This window comes from Aquarana catesbeiana, linkage group LG01 (genome assembly GCF_042186555.1).
Source record: "Aquarana catesbeiana isolate 2022-GZ linkage group LG01, ASM4218655v1, whole genome shotgun sequence".
In the NCBI taxonomy this organism is placed as follows: domain Eukaryota; kingdom Metazoa; phylum Chordata; class Amphibia; order Anura; family Ranidae; genus Aquarana; species Aquarana catesbeiana.
The window spans coordinates 780,859,302-780,877,788 of record NC_133324.1 but is presented as its reverse complement, the minus strand read 5'-3'; the positions used below and the strand labels follow the sequence as shown (position 1 = coordinate 780,877,788).

Sequence of the window (18,487 nt, the reverse complement as noted above, 5' to 3'; positions counted from 1 at the left end):
CGGCTGACAGCTTTATATCAACTAACATTCATACTAAAAAGAATTACATTTCCGGGAAGGTTATCAGACTGTGGTAGTTTAAAGCAACCCTGTCATTTAAAAAACAAATCATGTCTGCAAATAAACTGGAAGGTTTAATACTCCTGCTGCTTGTGCATTATGACATTCCCAAAAGCAAAGCTTGCTAAACAAATCCTGCAGAGTGTTGGGTCCTGGTGTCTCCTGCTCCCTGTGGTTTCAACCACTGACCCCTATGTCAGGACACAGAAGTGACGTAAGGGTCTGCAGGAGTGGCGGCTGGTGGTCTTTTGTTTGGGGGGGCGGCAAACATCCACCCCCCATCCACCGGCACTTTCCCCATCTGCGGCGGGCACACAGCATCGGGGATCGGCGGGCACACAGCATCGGGGATCGGCAGGCACATTGGGCAGGGGATCAGGCTGTGGCGGGCATCTGGCAGCATCTCCTGTGTCCTCTTCTGAGATCATGGCGGCTTCCACCGTGCATCTCCTCCCCTCCTCCTAGGCATCCAATAGGATCGCCTGTCCTTTCAGCCAATCGGGTGACGGGTATCAGACCCGCTTCCGGATTGGCCAGGAGGAGGATCAGTGTTGCAACAGCCAATATTCATTCGCTGTTGCAACACAACTCGGTGGGCTCCATGGGCAAAGCTCTGCGCCCCAATACCCACCCTATTTTGAAGCCTATTAGAGCTTCTGGCTTTAATCAGGTGCTTCAGAAAAGGGAGGCAGCGGCTGTGTTGGGGGGGTGCCCGTGCGCCCACAATGCACGGGCTGCCACTGGCCGGTAGAAGGAACCACACAGTGCAGCAAGGAACTAGGCGTCTGACACACCACAAGTGTGCTAGATGCTGCAACTTCTTTACAAAGACTAGCTTTTAAAGCGAGTGGAGTTTGAAGGCATAGGCAGGGGGAGGGGTGAGTCTCAAACAATCAAGTAATTTTTGTGTGCCAAAATATATTATAACAAAACATAACGTGCAATCTTGGGAGGAGAAGCCCTCAAAATTTAGTAGTTTTCCAATACTAATCTATAACCTGGAGTTGAATTACTAAAGCTCTACATTGTAGCCAAACAGCTTATAACTTCAGCTTATTCAATTAAGCTTTGACAATAAAACCTGGAAGCTGATTGGTTTCTATGGAGAGCTACACCAGATTTTGCACTCTCCAATTTTAGCATAGCAACCCCTCTATGGCTGTATACAAGAAACATTATGGCAGAAAAAAAGGGCTAGACTACACTAAATATAAAAAGTAAAAATTGTTATAAAGTCTGTAATTTCTGTGTTGTAATATATAAAAAAGGCAGTATAAATAAGCTTACCTCCTGTTATGAACATGCCTGGAGCCGTGGGAACCCAGGCCAAGCACTGGACAGATGCTGCTGCACTTGGAAAACTGAATGTAGTGATACATGATAAGGACTCAGAGTCTACTAGTCGAATCCCATTGTGTAAATTAGCAACAAGAAGGTAATCCGTGGACAGTGGATCCCATTCTAGTGCTGTCACTGGATCCTCATCATCTGTTCCCTCCAGTGATTCCGGTCTTAGTACATGCTTCTGACTCTTACAACCTAAACAAATAAAAATAGGTATATGTTTCTTCTGGCACTGCCAATCTGTATTTATTATAAGCATTTCTATTTCTGTAGGCCCTTAATGTTAAATTAAACCCAAAAACCAAAAATGTAATATATTGCAGCCTACCTATCAATAGATGTGGTGGCTGCACTCGTTTTATTTTTTTTTAGGCTTTTTTTTCCCTCTGTTTTCACCTGGTGATCTGGCAGGTAACACACCTCCTGTATTGGGGTGCCCCCACTGAAAAACAACAGACTTACTGGCTGGATCACCAGGTGAAATTAAAGTAAAGAAACCTAAACAAACCTAAAAAAGAAAAAAAAAACAAATGCAGCCATCACATCTAAGAAATGATAAGCTGCACTATAATAAATGTTTGCTTTTTGGCTTAAAGTGTTTGTTACCCTAAAGAAAAAAAAAAAGGATCCTGTTGTACCTGGCTGATTCTGCCTGGTTCTACCCTCCCCCCTGTAAGCTGACCATGGTTTATCATGGCTGCTGAGCCCTGACATCGTAGTCAGTTTACGTGCCGCCGTCATCCACAAGTCTGCTCTGTCCTCTCTCCCCCCCTCCCTCCCTGCCTGTCAGCTCGTGACAGTGCCCGCCCCCTCCCCTCCGATTGCTGAAATTACTTTTAATGTGTCATAAAATCCTGTGCATTTCCTAATCCTGTGTGCCCTGTATTTTTTTTAAAAAAAAGCCGTATATACCTGATTTCAGAGCGCCGCTCAGCGCTTTGGTGACCGGCCACCTCTCTCCTCCCGACTGAAAGTCAGTGGGGGATTTTCGGCCTCTCCCGCTCTAGCTGTCAGATCAAGAGAGGCGGCCAGTCACGTGAGCACCGAGCGGCGCGCTGAAATCAGGTATAGACAGATTTTTTTTTTTTTTATAAAACACAGAGACGGGCACCCAGGGTTAGGAAACACACAGGATTATATAAAGATATGACAGTGGCTTAACAACCATTTTAATACTACTTTAATGTCTGTAGTTTAATTTATGTGTAGCATGATCTGTACTTGTCAACCTGCTGTGCTGTTGTGATCTGACAGGGAGACTCAATAGAATACACTGGTTGAACAGACCAAAACCTGTTGAAGGACTGTTTAACAGATGTCTGTCATTGTGCCTTTATCCAGAGTGGGGCACTATAATACAGGTGTGTCAGTGGCTAAATCACCAGGTAAAAACAAAGGGAAAAAGGCCTAAAAAAAGAATACAGTCACCATATCTAATGATTGGTAAGCTGCAATATATTACTTTTTAATTTGGGTTTAATATCGCTTTAAATATACCCCAACAATGACCTTTTTATTTTGTTACCTGGTTGAAAAATGGAAAGGCTGCCATCTGTATGTCCAAAGACAACTTTTCCTTTTTTTCTTGGGTGCCACCGAAACAGACAGATATCTGACAGAAAGCTGTGGGCCTCTTTGTGAACAGCCACACCACTATCGGGTCCAGAGATAGTCCAAATATAAAGGGGCCCTCTGTGTGAGACAAAGGCTACGGCATCACCGGAATTCCAACACCAACTCAGTGAGGCTGGCACGCCTAGACAAGGGCAAGATAAGAAAGGAGAAGCACTGAAATCAGAGAAAACAGTTCACAGCATAGAAAAGCCATAAATAAAACGAGATAACTTTAAAGCCTGGTACACACTAAGAGCCCTGTCACACTGAGGTGGTTTTCAGGCGTTTTAGAGCTAGAAATAGCCTCTAAATAACAACTGAAAACTGTCTTCTATTCATTTCAGTGTGTCTTTTCACACTGGGGCGGTGCGCTTACAGGACGTTAGGAAAAATCCTGCAAGCAGCATTTTTGGGGCAGTTTGGGAGCGCTGTATACAGTGCTCCCAAAACGCCCTGCCCATTGAAATGAAAAGCAACTGAAAAGCGCTTTGGAAGCGCCGCAACACGGTATTTTTAACCCATTTGGGGTTAAAAGTGCCCCGCTAATGGCTGAAGAGCACCGCTTAAACAGCGCTAAAGTGCCGCTAAAACGAGCAGCGGTTTAGTGCTAACGCGGCCGCGGCTCAGTGTGAAAGGGGTCTAATAGTTTTTTTTTCCCTCAACCCAGTAGGTTGAAGGAAAAAAACTGACAGCTCCAGTTGGAGCCGCTGTACTAATGATACAACATTAGTAAAGGCCCCCCCCAACAGAACACTCCGATCAGCACGCTCTGCCATTGGCTGAAAGCGCTGATCAGGAGCCAATCAGCTGCTGGTTTTCCAGCATGCTTGTCCGACAGAAGCCGGCCAAATAGCCAGCTTCTGTCGGACCAGCTCACATACACAAGGGCCGAATAGCGAATATTGAACCGGCCAATATCTCCCGACATTCAGCCCGTGTGTACGGGGCTTAAGCACACATACATACAGAAGATTACATACAGAAGTAAGGAATATGGTACAGAGTAGCAAGAGGAGAGGGGGGATTTTGGGACTTTGAGTGAGGCACATATGTGGTGTGCCTCCATCCCTAATTCAAAACTAAACTGGGAAGGTTGGGACTTTGAAATGAGGCGGTGGGCCTAATGGGCCTCATTTCAAAGTCCCAACCTTCCCAGTTTAGTATGGTACAGAGTAGGTGCAACAAAAAAATGTAACACAGGATATGATAAATATTAACTAAAAACTTGTACCCAATGTTATAATATAGATATTGCCAATACTTCTGTCTGCAGCATTAACTTTTCAAGAGGTTCAAACCCTTTCTCATTCCAACTAAATCTAAAAAAAATAAAAACATTTTGGCTGAAGTTCCAATTTAACATTCAGCAACCAGCTTTTATAAATGTGTGGGTGTATCGCAAACGCACGCCATTCTGAAACAAGCATTACATTATCGTATATCTAAAGTACTGAACCCCTGGCAGGCTTTTATTGAAATCTGTGTCCCAGTGACCATTGTCACCACAGAACATAATGGGGAAACTAAAAGTGTACGGTTGTCACCAGAACAAGAATACAGAATAGTGAAGTCTTCCAATGGGTACACCTGTTCTGGTGATAACTGCCTAAAACGGTTTCCCTTCACTTTGGGGAGATTCGCTCTCTCTTTCTGGTGTATCTCTTGGACAGGAACTGAATAGAACATAGATATGTCTGTACACCTTTGAGCATCTAGTATCACAGGCAACTCTCTTGTTCACCTTACCTTTTGTGCTGTCAAGTCTGGCCACCACTTTTTGTTCAGCCACATTCCAAATGATCACTAGATTGTCCGCACTGGCACTGGCAAACATGTCAGGGTTATGAGGGCACCAGGAGATGGCTGTGATTGTCTTTTTGTGCTCTGACATAATTGCACAGAGTTTAAATTCATTGTATCTGTGATCCAGCTAGAAGTAAGGAATTTAATCAGTTTTTTTAATCATGTAAAATAAAACACAAGTGCAATACAAAAAAAAAAAAGAGGTACCTAAAACATCTAGAAAAATATATACAGTATGCTTCATTGATGTATCAGTACAATGCCTCTGTCGCAACCTTTTGGAGAATCTCCCAATGCATCAGAGGTTTTTGTGCTCCTGTGTCAATTCACGCTGTGACTGGGTGGATAGGAGAAAGATATAGGGATCTTAAAAGCCAGCCCAAACTTTTTGTTTGTTTGTTTAGCTTTGAACAGATTTGGGAAGGAAGGATGGGAAGGTTATTACTGTTGTCAGTGTTCCTACTGGGGATTTTTCTCCTGTCATCTGGTAGGATGGAAGGAGAACATGGAAAACACGCACACAAAAAAACATAGGTTCTACAACCTCCACATTTTACCCACAGCTAAAAAAAAGAAGTTTTGACTAGAAATGGGCTTTAATTAATGAATGCACCTAAAATAGAGTGCAGTGTCTGAGGTCAATCTTGCAGCGTTGACTTAAACATAAAAGAGAGAGCAATTGTCCCTATAGTGGACACACCAGCACAGGACAGTAATAAAAGCGTTACTTCTAGAACTCTGGTGGCCTTTGTGTCTAAGCCTTTGTAAGTTCCACTTCTTATTGTGTTGCTCAGTGTTCATCCTCTTTCTAATGAAAACTACAAGACAGTAAAAACACATAACTAAAAATATAAAAGCTAATTTAGAGTTTTGTTTTCCCAGTAAACTTTCATTTTTCCATAGAGGGTAATGTTTAAGGCAGAGTTTGTTTTGTCACTGGATGATTCTGCCTCCAGTTGGGATTTATCTTCCTCCTTCCTCTTCCCCACTATTAATATTATTACTATTGTTATTATTATACAGGATTTATATAGCGCCAACAATTTGCACAGCACTTTACAATATAAAGGGAGAGAGTACAGTTACAAAACAATACAATACAAGAGGGTTAGGAGGGCTCTGTTCATAAGAGCTTACAATCTAATACGATGGGGCAAGGCTCCCTGAAGAGATGTGTTTTTAGGGATTACCTAAAAGATGGCCAGAGTAGGACAGAATGAGGTAGAGAATTCTAAAGGATGGGAGAGGCTCTGGAGAAGCCCTGGAGACAAGCATGGGAAGAGATAAGGGAGCTAGGATGAGCAGGAAGTCTTGGGAGGAGCAGAGAGGACGGTTTGGGTGATTTTTTACGATAAGATTGTTGATGTAGTTTGGGGCAATCGGAAGCCAGTGGAGGGATTGGCAGAGAGGGGTGATAGACACTGAGTGGCTGGTAAGGTAGATAAGTCTGGCAGCAGCATTCATGATAGACTGAAGAGGGGATAGCCTATGGAGAGGTAGGCATGTGAGAAGGGAGTTGCAATTGTCAAAGCAAGAGATAACAAGGGAGTGCATGAGTAGCTTGATGGTTTCATTAGGTAAGAAGGGGTGAATTTTAGAGATGTTACAGAGGTAAAGTTTACAAGCTTTTAACAGTAATTGGATTTGGAGCTGAAAGGATAGGTTAGGGTCTAGGACAGGCATATGCAATTAGCGGACCTCCAGCTGTTGCAGAACTTCAAGTCCCATGAGGCATACCAAGACTTTGACAGCCACAAGCAAAACACCCAGAGGCAGAGGCATGATGGGACTTGTAGTTTTGCAACAGCTGGAGGTCTGCTAATTGCATATCCCTGGTCTAGGATTACACCTTGTACCCTAGCATGAGGGGATAGTTGTATTATTGATCTTAAAGGAAAAGTCAGGGATGGTACGGGTGTGTGTGTGTGGGGGGGGGGGGGGGGATATTACAAGCTTGGTTTTAGAAAGATTTAGTTTGAGGACGTGGTGTGACATCCTCGCTGATACAGTATGTCAGTTAGTAAGTTAATAATGCGACAGGAGACTGAAGGAGTGAGATGTGGATTAGAGAGATAGATTTGGGTGTCATCGACATAGAGATAGTATTGGAAGCTGTCGGAGGTTATGAAGTGACCAAGAGATAAGGTGTAGATAGAGAAGAGGTCCAAGAACATAGCCTTGGGGGACCCCCATAGAAAGAGGAAGTGGAGAGAAGAAAACAGAGTTAAAGGTAAGGCAAGTCATTGACGGTGAAAATTTATTTCCTGAAACTACGGATTATAGGAAAGAAATTTGCACAATTTCTCCATTAACACAGACAGTGCTGACATTGGAATCACTCCTGCCAATCAATTATTTTTTTCCTGACGGGGGGTGGTAACAGAAACCGTCCTTGCTGGGAGGAGACAGTGATTATTGCTATAGAAACTGCTTGCGATAATAGCCAGCGGATCTGGCAGGCTGGTTGTACCGAAGTTGATCGAACGTGCAAGTTGGTACTTTTAGCCTGCTCATTAATGGTTCGAATCTCGGCCAGTTCCTGCTGAACTGGCTGAGAGTCGAGCCGTGTATGCCTGGCCTAACACTAAAGAAGTGCTGTGATTGATATAAGGAGAACCAGGATCAAGCAGAATCTTGGAGGCCGAGAGAAAAGAGTTTATTGAGGAGGAGAGGGTAGCCAACAGTATTAAAGGCTGCAGAGAGGTCTTGTGGTAAGAGTTTGGAGTAGTGGCCATTGGTTTTAGCAGTTAGTAAATTGTTAATGAGTTTTAGTAGGGCAGTTTCTGTGGAGTGCTGTGAGTGAAAGCCAGAATATAAGGGGTCAAGTGAAAGGGAATTTAAAAAGACACCCGGCCATTCACTAAAACTGGAAGAGAAGCAGTTTAACCTTAAACTGTGTAGAGAGTTCTTTAGTGTCCGAGCAGTAAAGATGTGGCATTCTCTTTCACAAGCAGTGGTATCAGCAGTCGATAGCTTCAAAAAACTATTAGATGGGCACCTTAACCACCATAACATACAGGGGTATACGATGTACTATTGACATAAACATATACATACACATCATAGGTTGAACTGGATGGACTGGTGTCTTTTTTCAACCTCACCAACTATGTAACTATCACTCACTGCCCACTGTTATTTCCACCACACTACCCTCACAAAAATTTAGCCCACTGTCATACCCTCCATACTTCTCTCCTGCACATAACAACTCTGCACTCCTCTTCTACACACATTTCCCCCCATCATACCCTTTGCACTCCTCTCCTGCACATAACAACTCTGCACTCCTTTTCTACACACATTTCCCCCATCATACCCTCTGCCCTCCCTTCCTGCACATAACAACTCTGCAAGCCTCTTCTACACACATTCCCCCCATCTTACCCTCTGCACTCCTCTCCTGCACATAACAACTCTGCACTCCTCTTCTACACACATTTCCCCCATCATACCCTCTGCCCCCCCTTCCTGCACATAACAACTCTGCACTCCTCTTCTACACACATTTCCCCCATCATACCCTCTGCCCCCCCTTCCTGCACATAACAACTCTGCACTCCTACACACATTTCCCCCATTATACCCTCTGCACTCCTCTCCTGCACATAACAACTCTGCAAGCCTCTTCTACACACATTCCACCCATCATACCCTCTGCACTCCTCTCCTGCACATAACAACTCTGCAAGCCTCTTCTACACACATTCCCCCCATCATACCCTCTGCACTCCTCTCCTGCACATAACAACTCTGCAAGCCTCTTCTACACACATTCCCCCATCATACCCTCTGCACTTCTCTCCTGCACATAACAACTCTGCACTCCTCTTCTACACACATTCCCCCATCATACCCTCTGCACTCCTCTCCTGCACATAACAACTCTGCACTCCTCTTCTACACACATTCCCCAAATCTTACCCTCTGCACTTCTCTCCTGCACATAACAACTCTGCACTCCTCTTCTACACACATTCCCCCCTTCATACCCTCTGCACTTCTCTCCTGCACATAACAACTCTGCACTCCTCTACTATACACATTTTTCCCATCATACCCTCTGCACTTCTCTCCTACACATAACAACTCTGCACTCCTCTTCTATTTACATTTCCCCCATCATACCCTCTGCACTCCTCTCCTGCACATAACAACTCTGCAAGCCTCTTCTACACACATTCCCCCATCATAACCTCTGCACTTCTCTCCTGCACATAACAACTCTGCACTCCTCTTCTACACACATTCCCCCATCATACCCTCTGCACTCCTCTCCTGCACATAACAACTCTGCAAGCCTCTTCTACACACATTTCCCCCATCATAACCTCTGCCACCCCTTCCTGCACATAACAACTCTGCAAACCTCTTCTACACACATTCCCCCAAAATACCCTCTGCACTCCTCTCCTGCACATAACAACTCTGCACTCCTCTTCTACACACATTTCCCCCCATCTTACCCTCTGCACTCCTCTCCTGCACATAACAACTCTGCACTCCTCTTCTACACACATTTCCCCCCATCATACCCTCTGCCCCCCCTTCCTGTACATAACAACTCTGCACTCCTCTTCTACACACATTTCCCCCATCATACCCTCTGCCTCCCCTTCCTGCACATAACAACTCTGCACTCCTACACACATTTCCCCCATTATACCCTCTGCACTCCTCTCCTGCACATAACAACTCTGCAAGACATTCCCCCCATCATACCCTCTGCACTCCTCTCCTGCGCATAACAACTCTGCAAGCCTCTTCTACACACATTCCCCCCATCATACCCTCTGCACTCCTCTCCTGCACATAACAACTCTGCAAGCCTCTTCTACACACATTCCCCCCATCATACCCTCTGCACTCCTCTCCTGCACATAACAACTCTGCACTCCTCTTCTACACACATTCCCCAAATCTTACCCTCTGCACTCCTCTCCTGCACATAACAACTCTGCACTCCTCTTCTACACACATTCCCCCATCATACCCTCTGCACTCCTCTCCTGCACATAACAACTCTGCAAGCCTCTTCTACACACATTTCCCCCATCATAACCTCTGCCACCCCTTCCTGCACATAACAACTCTGCAAACCTCTTCTACACACATTCCCCCAAAATACCCTCTGCACTCCTCTCCTGCACATAACAACTCCGCAAGCCTCTTCTACACACATTCCCCCATCATAACCTCTGATCTTCTCTCCTGCACATAACAACTCTGCACTCCTCTTCTACACACATTTCCCCCATCATACCCTCTGCACTTCTCTCCTGCACATAACAACTCTGCACTCCTCTTCTACACACATTTCCCCCATCATACCCTCTGCACTTCTCTCCTGCATATGATATGATATTTCCTGCTCCCCTTTCCTCTTCTGCGCATTTTACCCACTGAAACAAATCATAATTTTTTGTAAAACCATCAGCCTTTCCCATTCTGCAACGTACACACTTTTGCTAGTATATAAAAAAAAAGTAAAGTTGAAAAATGATGGTACACCAAATAACTGACAAAGGTAACAAAGGAAAAAGAACATACCTGATATACATATATAGCTAAAGTGGCACAGTAAGCAAATCGGTCTCCACTAGCAGCACACACATCTTTGTTCCATGGCTGGCACCCAGCAGCTAAAAGACCTACTTGCTTCACTTGAGACATCTTTGCCTGCAACAATACAAATCACATTTAATTACTAAAAGTAACACACAACATACATTACTGAAGCTGATCATTAGTAGGAATGAAAAAGCAAGATAGCATTATCATATTAGAATGTAATTAAAAGGAAATACAATTGCTGAATAAACATGTGTGTATAGTCAACCATTTTTATGTTAACTCTTATGCCCTGTACACAGGATAGGATTTTCCGATGGAAAATGTGTGATAGGACCTTTTTGTCGGAAATTCCGACCGTGTGTGGGCTCCATCACACATTTTCCATAGGAATTTCCGACACACAAAGTTTGAGAGCAGGCTATAAAATTTTCCGACAACAAAATCCGTTGTTGGAAATTCCGATCGTGTGTACACAAATCCGACGCACACAGTGCCATGCATGCTCAGAATAAATTAAGAAACGAAAGCTATTGGCTACTGCCCCGTTTATAGTCCCAACGTAGTGTTTTACGTCACCGCGTTCAGAACAATCGGATTTTCTGACAACTTTGTGTGTCCGTGTGTATGCAAGACAAGTTTGAACCAACATCCATAGGAAAAAATTCATGGATTTTGTTGTCGGAATGTCCAATCAATGTCTGACCGTGTGTACAGGGCATAATGTTTTTGCATTCATAAATATATTTTAGGAGGTATAGTCAAGACTACTACTTAACAATTAAAAACGTTCATGTTTAGAAAAACTGTTTTGGACAACAAATGATAGCAATCGGTCATCTAATAATGCTGTCCAACAAGTTGTGCAATTGTACTAAGTTAAAGTTAAAGTAGAACTATAGGCAAAACTTTTTTTTTTCATTTTGGATAAAGTAAGGGAGGGTCATAACCCCTGTCAGTTTATTTTTTGCAATCTGTGTCCCAGAGATTTCCCTTCACTTCCTGTCCCATAGCCAAAACAGGAAGTGAGCAGATATCCCTGCAAATGAAGGGAATTCCTTGGGGAGATTTCCCCTCTATTCGTTTTCTGGGGACAACTCAAAATTTGGAATCTTCTTTTACTTACACTTTTAATGATAATGGTAAACATGACAAATAGAGAGTATGATTCTCCCTAACAGGAGCACAGACAGCAATAAAAAACGGTGTTCTAATCCCACTACACTCTGTCCAAAACTAAAAAAGTTTTGGCTTAAAAAGTTTTGCCTTTAGTTGTACTTTAAAATTTGTCTATCCTAATTTGAGTCCTATGTAATTACAGCAAACAGATTCAAGAGCAATCTTTACAGGTAAGGAGGTAACAATAAGGCCAATAGGTAGGCTGACAACAAGGAAGTATAGAATGCTTAGGAAGGAAGAGGAAGGGATCACAAAAAGGACTGGGAAAACAACCAATGCTGCTGGGATAGAACACATCTCACAGTAGTTAGTAGATTTTCGCATGAACATTCGTACAAATTTGCATGAAAATTCTCAGTACACTCGATGACATGGCAAATGTTCAAAAATATTTCAAAATGTTGTTTGCTTTTAACAGTTATTTTTGGAATTAATGTATTATCCCAAGCAAAAACAACATATACTTTTAAAAATGTGTTCATTGGTTAGTTCCTGCTGCTGTCAATCAAAACCAGTTACGTGGGAGTGGGGGACCAGTCCGAGTCCCTCTATCTATGTCTATAGACGCAGGTAGCAAGGCTCGAGAGCAAACCCGCATAAGCAGCTTTCTATGGGGGTACTCGGCGGAGGGGAGAAGCCAGGAGTGCCAGCAGGGGACCCTGAGAAGTGTAGGTTCAATTCCATTGCACAGAGCAGGTTAAGTATGAACCTATTTATTTATTTTTTAAGAACATTTAGAGTTACTTTACATTTCAGTACTGTGTAAACATCAATACTAATATTTTGGCTGGTAAACCATCCTCATATACAGGCAGTCCCAGGGTTACAAACAAGATAGGGTCTGTAAGTTTGCTCTTAAGTTGAATTTGTATGCAAGTTGGAATAGTTGTAAGTGCAACTCCAGCCCAAAAATATTTTTTCACGTTTTTTTGGATAGCATAGGTAAGGGTTAACACCCCGGTAATGGTTGTTTTGCCGCCTGTGCCCCTGTTCAGAAGATTTCACCTCACTTTCTGTCCCTGTGACAATTGGATTTTCACAATTTTGAATTGTTGTGGAAACACGGATTGGTGATAAAGCTTCAGCGGAGACACCTTTTTCCCATGATAACTCTTACCGGAGTGAACTTCCCTTCCTACAGGTAGATTTCCTCTCACTTCCTGTTTTCTCCCTCCACTTGTAAGTATGAGTAGTATGTAAGTCGGATGTTTGTAACTTGGGGACTGCCTGTATGCGTTTCATCTGTGTATTTACAGGTGAAAGAAGCAAGATTTGGATAAAAATTGAATGTAGGGTGGTGAGTAGAGGTCAGAATTACAATGGCAGGAAGAGGCAGGAAAAGTTGAGCTAAGCTTTAAAAAGATTGAGTATTAGAATGTTGTGTGACATCCATACTGACACATTATTTAGTAAGGTAGTGATGCATGAAAAGACTGAAGGGGTGAGCTGAGAGATGATATTGGAAGCCTTGGAGGCTACCAACTGATCTAGGGATGAGGTGTAGACAGAAGAGGTACACGGAAAGAGTCTTGGGGGCCCTACAGAAGGAAGTAGAGGAGAGGAGGAGATGGAGTTTTGGGTGATGCTGATAAAGCACTTAGATACTGTAGGTAAGAGGAGAACCAGGAAAGAGGAGAATCTTGGAGGCCAAAAGGGGGGAAGGTGTTTGAGAAGATAGCTGATAACATTGTTTGACATATCAGTTGCAAAGGAAGTTAGGAGGACACTTGAATTCTGGCTGGATCAACAGGTATTTTTCTGTACGTTCAGGTCACTGCACCTAAGCACTGGCCATCTGCAATATACTGTATTACATTTTTGTTCTCGGGTTTAAAGGTTGGGCTAAGGGTTACTTGTTGTTATATAGGTTGAGGTGCAATGGCCCTCCCAAGCTTTTGGCAAAAACAAAAGTCACTTTAAGAGTGACCAGGCGCCGGACCACGGTGGTCTATGGGAAGCTTCCCAGCTTGCAATCAGCTGTTTGCAAGCTGGGAAGCTGATTTGCCCGTGTTTAGAGCATGTGCAGGGCGCAAGCAATGTGCCCGCAAACACTCCCACTTTCCAGTGATTTGTCCCTGGCTCTTGTCCATTTTTTTTTTCATTGGCCGGGACTGGGCGGTGGTTTTTCAGCACTACGGCGTCGCTACCAGTTTCCCTGTAGTCGGAGTGGAGTGCGGACACTGAGACTACTTTACTGCAACCTGGGACCCTGTAATGTGAGGCGGGGAGCGGATCACAGATGTGGCAGGTGGGTGCAGAGCTGATCCCGAACACTGTACCAGAGCAGAAGGTGAGTGAGGGGATCTGAGGTGATCTCTCTCACTGTGAATGACAGAGGATTTTTGCTGTTTTCAATGGCATGTCTCTCCCTCCCGGCAACATGCTTCCCATCCCCCGAGTCCTCAGACTCCTCTGCAGGGCGGCTACAGAGTAACTGCTCCACCCGGTGTGTAGTGTGTCCTGCCATGAGCCTGGCTCTCCCTCCTCCCACCTCTGTTCACTTTTCTCAGCTGCTGCAGAGCTTCGTGGAGGGGGGAGGGTGGGGCTGCTGAGTGTTGTGGTGCAGGGCAGTGACCGGCAGCTGTGGGGTTCCCAAACCCCAAATTCCTCCCCCCATTCCTGCATCCTAAAATGCCCACCCCTCCCTGCCTCTCCACCTTAAAATGGCCCCCCTCCTCCCTGCCTCTCCACCCTAAAAGGGCCCCCCTCCTCCCTGCCTCTCCACCCTAAACAAACACCCCTCCCTGCCTCTCCACCCTAAACAATAACCCCCCCTCCCTGCCTCTCCACCCTAAAATGGCCCCCCTCCTCCCTGCCTCCCCACCCTAAACAATAACCCCCCTCCCTACCTCTCCGCCATAAAAAAAACCCTCCCTGCCTCTCCACCCTAAACAATAACCCCCTTCCCTGCCTCTCCACCCTAAATAACCCCCCTCCCTGCCTCTCCACCCTAAACAAACCCCCCTCCCTGCCTCTCCACCCTAAATAATAACCCCTCTCCACCCTAAACAATAACATCCTCCCCACCTCCACCCTAAACTATAATGTCCTCCCCACCGCTCCACCCTAAACAATAACCCTCTTCCCCAACTCTCCACCCTAAACTAAAACCTCCTCCCCACCTCTCCACCCTAAACCATAACTCCCTCTCCACCCTAAATAATAACTCCCACTCCACCATAAACAATAACCACTTCTCCCCACCTCTCCACCCTAAACAATAACCTCCTCCCTGCCTCTCCATCCCAAACAATAAACTCCTCTCCACCCTAAACAATAACTCCCTCCTCACCCTAAACAATAACCCTCCTTCCCACCTCTCCACCCTAAACAATAACCTCCTCCCTGCCTCTCCACCCTAAACAATTACCCTTTTCCACCCTAAACAATAACCTCCTCCCCACCTCTCCACCCTAAACAATAACCTTCTCCCCACCTCTCCACCCTAAACAATAACCTCCTCCCCATCTCTCCACCCTAAACAATAACCCCCCCTCTCTGCCTCTCCACCCTAAACAATAACCTCCTCCCTGCCTCTCCACCCTAAACGATAACCCCCCTCCATGCCTCTCCACCCTAAACGATAACCCCCCTCCCTACCTCTCCACCATAAAAAAAACCCTCCCTGCCTCTCCACCCTAAACAATAACCCCCTTCCCTGCCTCTCCACCCTAAATAACCCCCCTCCCTGCCTCTCCACCCTAAACAAACCCCCCTCCCTGCCTCTCCACCCTAAATAATAACCCCTCTCCAACCTAAACAATAACATCCTCCCCACCTCTCCACCCTAAACTATAATGTCCTCCCCACCGCTCCACCCTAAACAATAACCCTCTTCCCCAACTCTCCACCCTAAACTAAAACCTCCTCCCCACCTCTCCACCCTAAACCATAACTCCCTCTCCACCCTAAACAATAACTCCCTCTCCACCCTAAACAATAACCACTTCTCCCCACCTCTCCACCCTAAACAATAACCTCCTCCCTGCCTCTCCATCCCAAACAATAAACTCCTCTCCACCCTAAACAATAACTCCCTCCTCACCCTAAACAATAACCCTCCTTCCCACCTCTCCACCCTAAACAATAACCTCCTCCCTGCCTCTCCACCTTAAACAATAACCCTTTTCCACCCTAAACAATAACCTCCTCCCCACCTCTCCACCCTAAACAATAACCTTCTCCCCACCTCTCCACCCTAAACAATAACCTCCTCCCCATCTCTCCACCCTAACAATAACCCCCCTCTCTGCCTCTCCACCCTAAACAATAACCTCCTCCCTGCCTCTCCACCCTAAACGATAACCCCCCTCCCTGCCTCTCCACCCTAAACGATAACCCCCCTCCCTGCCTCTCCACCCTAAACAATAACCCCCCTTCCTGCCTCTCCACCCTAAACGAATAAAACAAATAACCTCTGTTTTGAATGATGGGGTAAGTATGAGGGAGGGGGTCCTGTGTACAATGGGGGGTGAGTGTTGAGGAAGGGGTAATGTGTAATGATGGGGACAGGGATGGTGGTAAGTGGGATTCGTCTTGTTTAACCATGCTCCTTAAGCCCCTTCCACTGTTAACAGTCTGACCACACCCACTTTTTGGCGTGACGTGCAGCATGCTTACATCAGCCTCAAGTGTCCCTCAGTCTCAAGTTCTAAAGTTGGAGGTATGTACTCTGTCCTGTGATGGTGAGCTGTATACTCTGTCCTGTGATGCTGGGGCTTTATACTCTGTCCTGTGATGCTGGGGCTGTATACTCTGTCCTGTGATGCTGGGGCTGTATACTCTGTCCTGTGATGCTAAGATGTATACTCTGTGCTGTGGGATGCTGGGGCTGTATACTCTGTCCTGTGATGCTGGGGCTGTATACTCTGTCCTGTGATGCTGGGGCTGTATACTCTGTCCTGTGATGCTGGGGCTGTATACTCTGTCCTGTGATGCTGGGGCTGTATACTCTGTCCTGTGATGCTGGGGCTGTATACTCTGTCCTGTGATGCTGGGACTGTATACTCTGTCCTGTGATGCTGGGACTGTATACTCTGTCCTGTGATGCTGGGGCTGTATACTCTGTCCTGTGATGCTGGGGCTGTATACTCTGTCCTGTGATGCTGGGGCTGTATACTCTGTCCTGTGATGCTGGGGCTGTATACTCTGTCCTGTGATGCTAAGCTGTATACTCTGTGCTGTGATGCTGGTGCTGTATACTCTGTCCTGTGATTCTGAGCTGTATACTTTGTCCTGTGGTGCTGGGGCTGTATACTCTGTCCTGTGATGCCGAGCTGTATACTCTGTCCTGTGATGCTAAGCTGTATACTCTGTGAGATGCTGTGGCTGTATACTCTGTGCTGTGAGATGCTGGGGCTGTATACTCTGCCCTGTGATGCTGGGTCTGTATACTCTGTCCTGTGATGCTGAGCTGTATACTCTGTCCTGTAATGCTGAGCTGTATACTCTGTCCTGTGATGCTGAGCTGTATACTCTGTCCTGTGATGCTGGGGCTGTATACTCTGTCCTGTGATGCTGGGGCTGTATACTCTGTCCTGTGATGCTGGGGCTGTATACTCTGTCCTGTGATGCTAAGCTGTATACTCTGTGCTGTGATGCTGGTGCTGTATACTCTGTCCTGTGATTCTGAGCTGTATACTTTGTCCTGTGGTGCTGGGGCTGTATACTCTGTCCTGTGATGCCGAGCTGTATACTCTGTCCTGTGATGCTAAGCTGTATACTCTGTGAGATGCTGTGGCTGTATACTCTGTGCTGTGAGATGCTGGGGCTGTATACTCTGCCCTGTGATGCTGGGTCTGTATACTCTGTCCTGTGATGCTGAGCTGTATACTCTGTCCTGTGATGCTGAGCTGTATACTCTGTCCTGTGATGCTGAGCTTTATACTCTGTCCTGTGATGCTAGGGCTGTATACTCTGTCATGTGATGCTGGGGCTGTATACGCTGTCCTGTGATGCTGGGGCTGTATACTCTGTCCTGTGATGCTGGGGCTGTATACTCTGTCCTGTGATGCTCGGGCTGTATACTCTGTCCTGTGATGCTGGGGCTGTATACTCTGTCCTGTGATGCTTGGGCTGTATACGCTGTCCTGTGATTCTGAGCTGTATACTTTGTCCTGTGGTTCTGGGGCTGTATACGCTGCCCTGTGATGCTGAGCTGTATACTCTGTCCTGTGATGCTAAGCTGTATACTCTGTGCTGTGAGATGCTGGGGCTGTATACTCTGTCCTGTGATGCTGAGCTATATACTCTGTCCTGTGATGCTGAGCTGTATACTCTGTCCTGTGATGCTAAGCTGTATACTCTGTGCTGTGAGATGCTGGGGCTGTATACTCTGTCCTGTGATGCTGAGCTATATACTCTGTCCTGTGATGCTGGGGATGTATACTCTGTCCTGTGATGCTGGGGCTGTATACTCTATCCTGTGATGCTAAGCTGTATACTCTGTCCTGTGATGCTGGGGCTGTATACTCTGTCCTGTGACGCTAAGCTGTATACTCTGTGCTGTGATGCTGGTGCTGTATACTCTGTCCTGTGATTCTGAGCTGTATACTTTGTCCTGTGGTGCTGGGGCTGTATACTCTGTCCTGTGATGCCGAGCTGTATACTCTGTCCTGTGATGCTAAGCTGTATACTCTGTGCTGTGAGATGCTGGGGCTGTATACTCTGCCCTGTGATGCTGGGTCTGTATACTCTGTCCTGTGATGCTGAGCTGTATACTCTGTCCTGTGATGCTGAGCTTTATACTCTGTCCTGTGATGCTGGGGCTGTATACTCTGTCCTGTGATGCTGGGGCTGTATACTCTGTCCTGTGATGCTGGGGCTGTATACTCTGTCCTGTGATGCTTGGGCTGTATACTCTGTCCTGTGATTCTGAGCTGTATACTTTGTCCTGTGGTGCTGGGGCTGTATGCTC

At 45.8% G+C, this 18,487-nt stretch overlaps 1 protein-coding gene across 11 annotated transcripts in view; it reads right to left on the bottom strand.

The window, feature by feature from the left end:
* WDR17 (WD repeat domain 17) overlaps positions 1–18,487 on the bottom strand; it is a 187,724-nt gene that overhangs the window by 114,736 nt on the left and 54,501 nt on the right. For all 11 annotated transcript variants that reach the window (XR_012236779.1, XM_073606568.1, XM_073606651.1 and 8 more), the window contains 4 exons: positions 10,372–10,500; positions 4,765–4,948; positions 2,930–3,160; positions 1,348–1,599 (listed from right to left, as the gene is read on the bottom strand). Coding sequence is in view for 10 of the 11 variants with exons in the window: in XM_073606568.1 (XP_073462669.1) it covers positions 1,348–1,599; positions 2,930–3,160; positions 4,765–4,948; positions 10,372–10,500 (796 nt within the window). In the remaining variant the exon portion in view is untranslated. The remainder of the gene's footprint in view (positions 1–1,347; positions 1,600–2,929; positions 3,161–4,764; positions 4,949–10,371; positions 10,501–18,487) is intronic.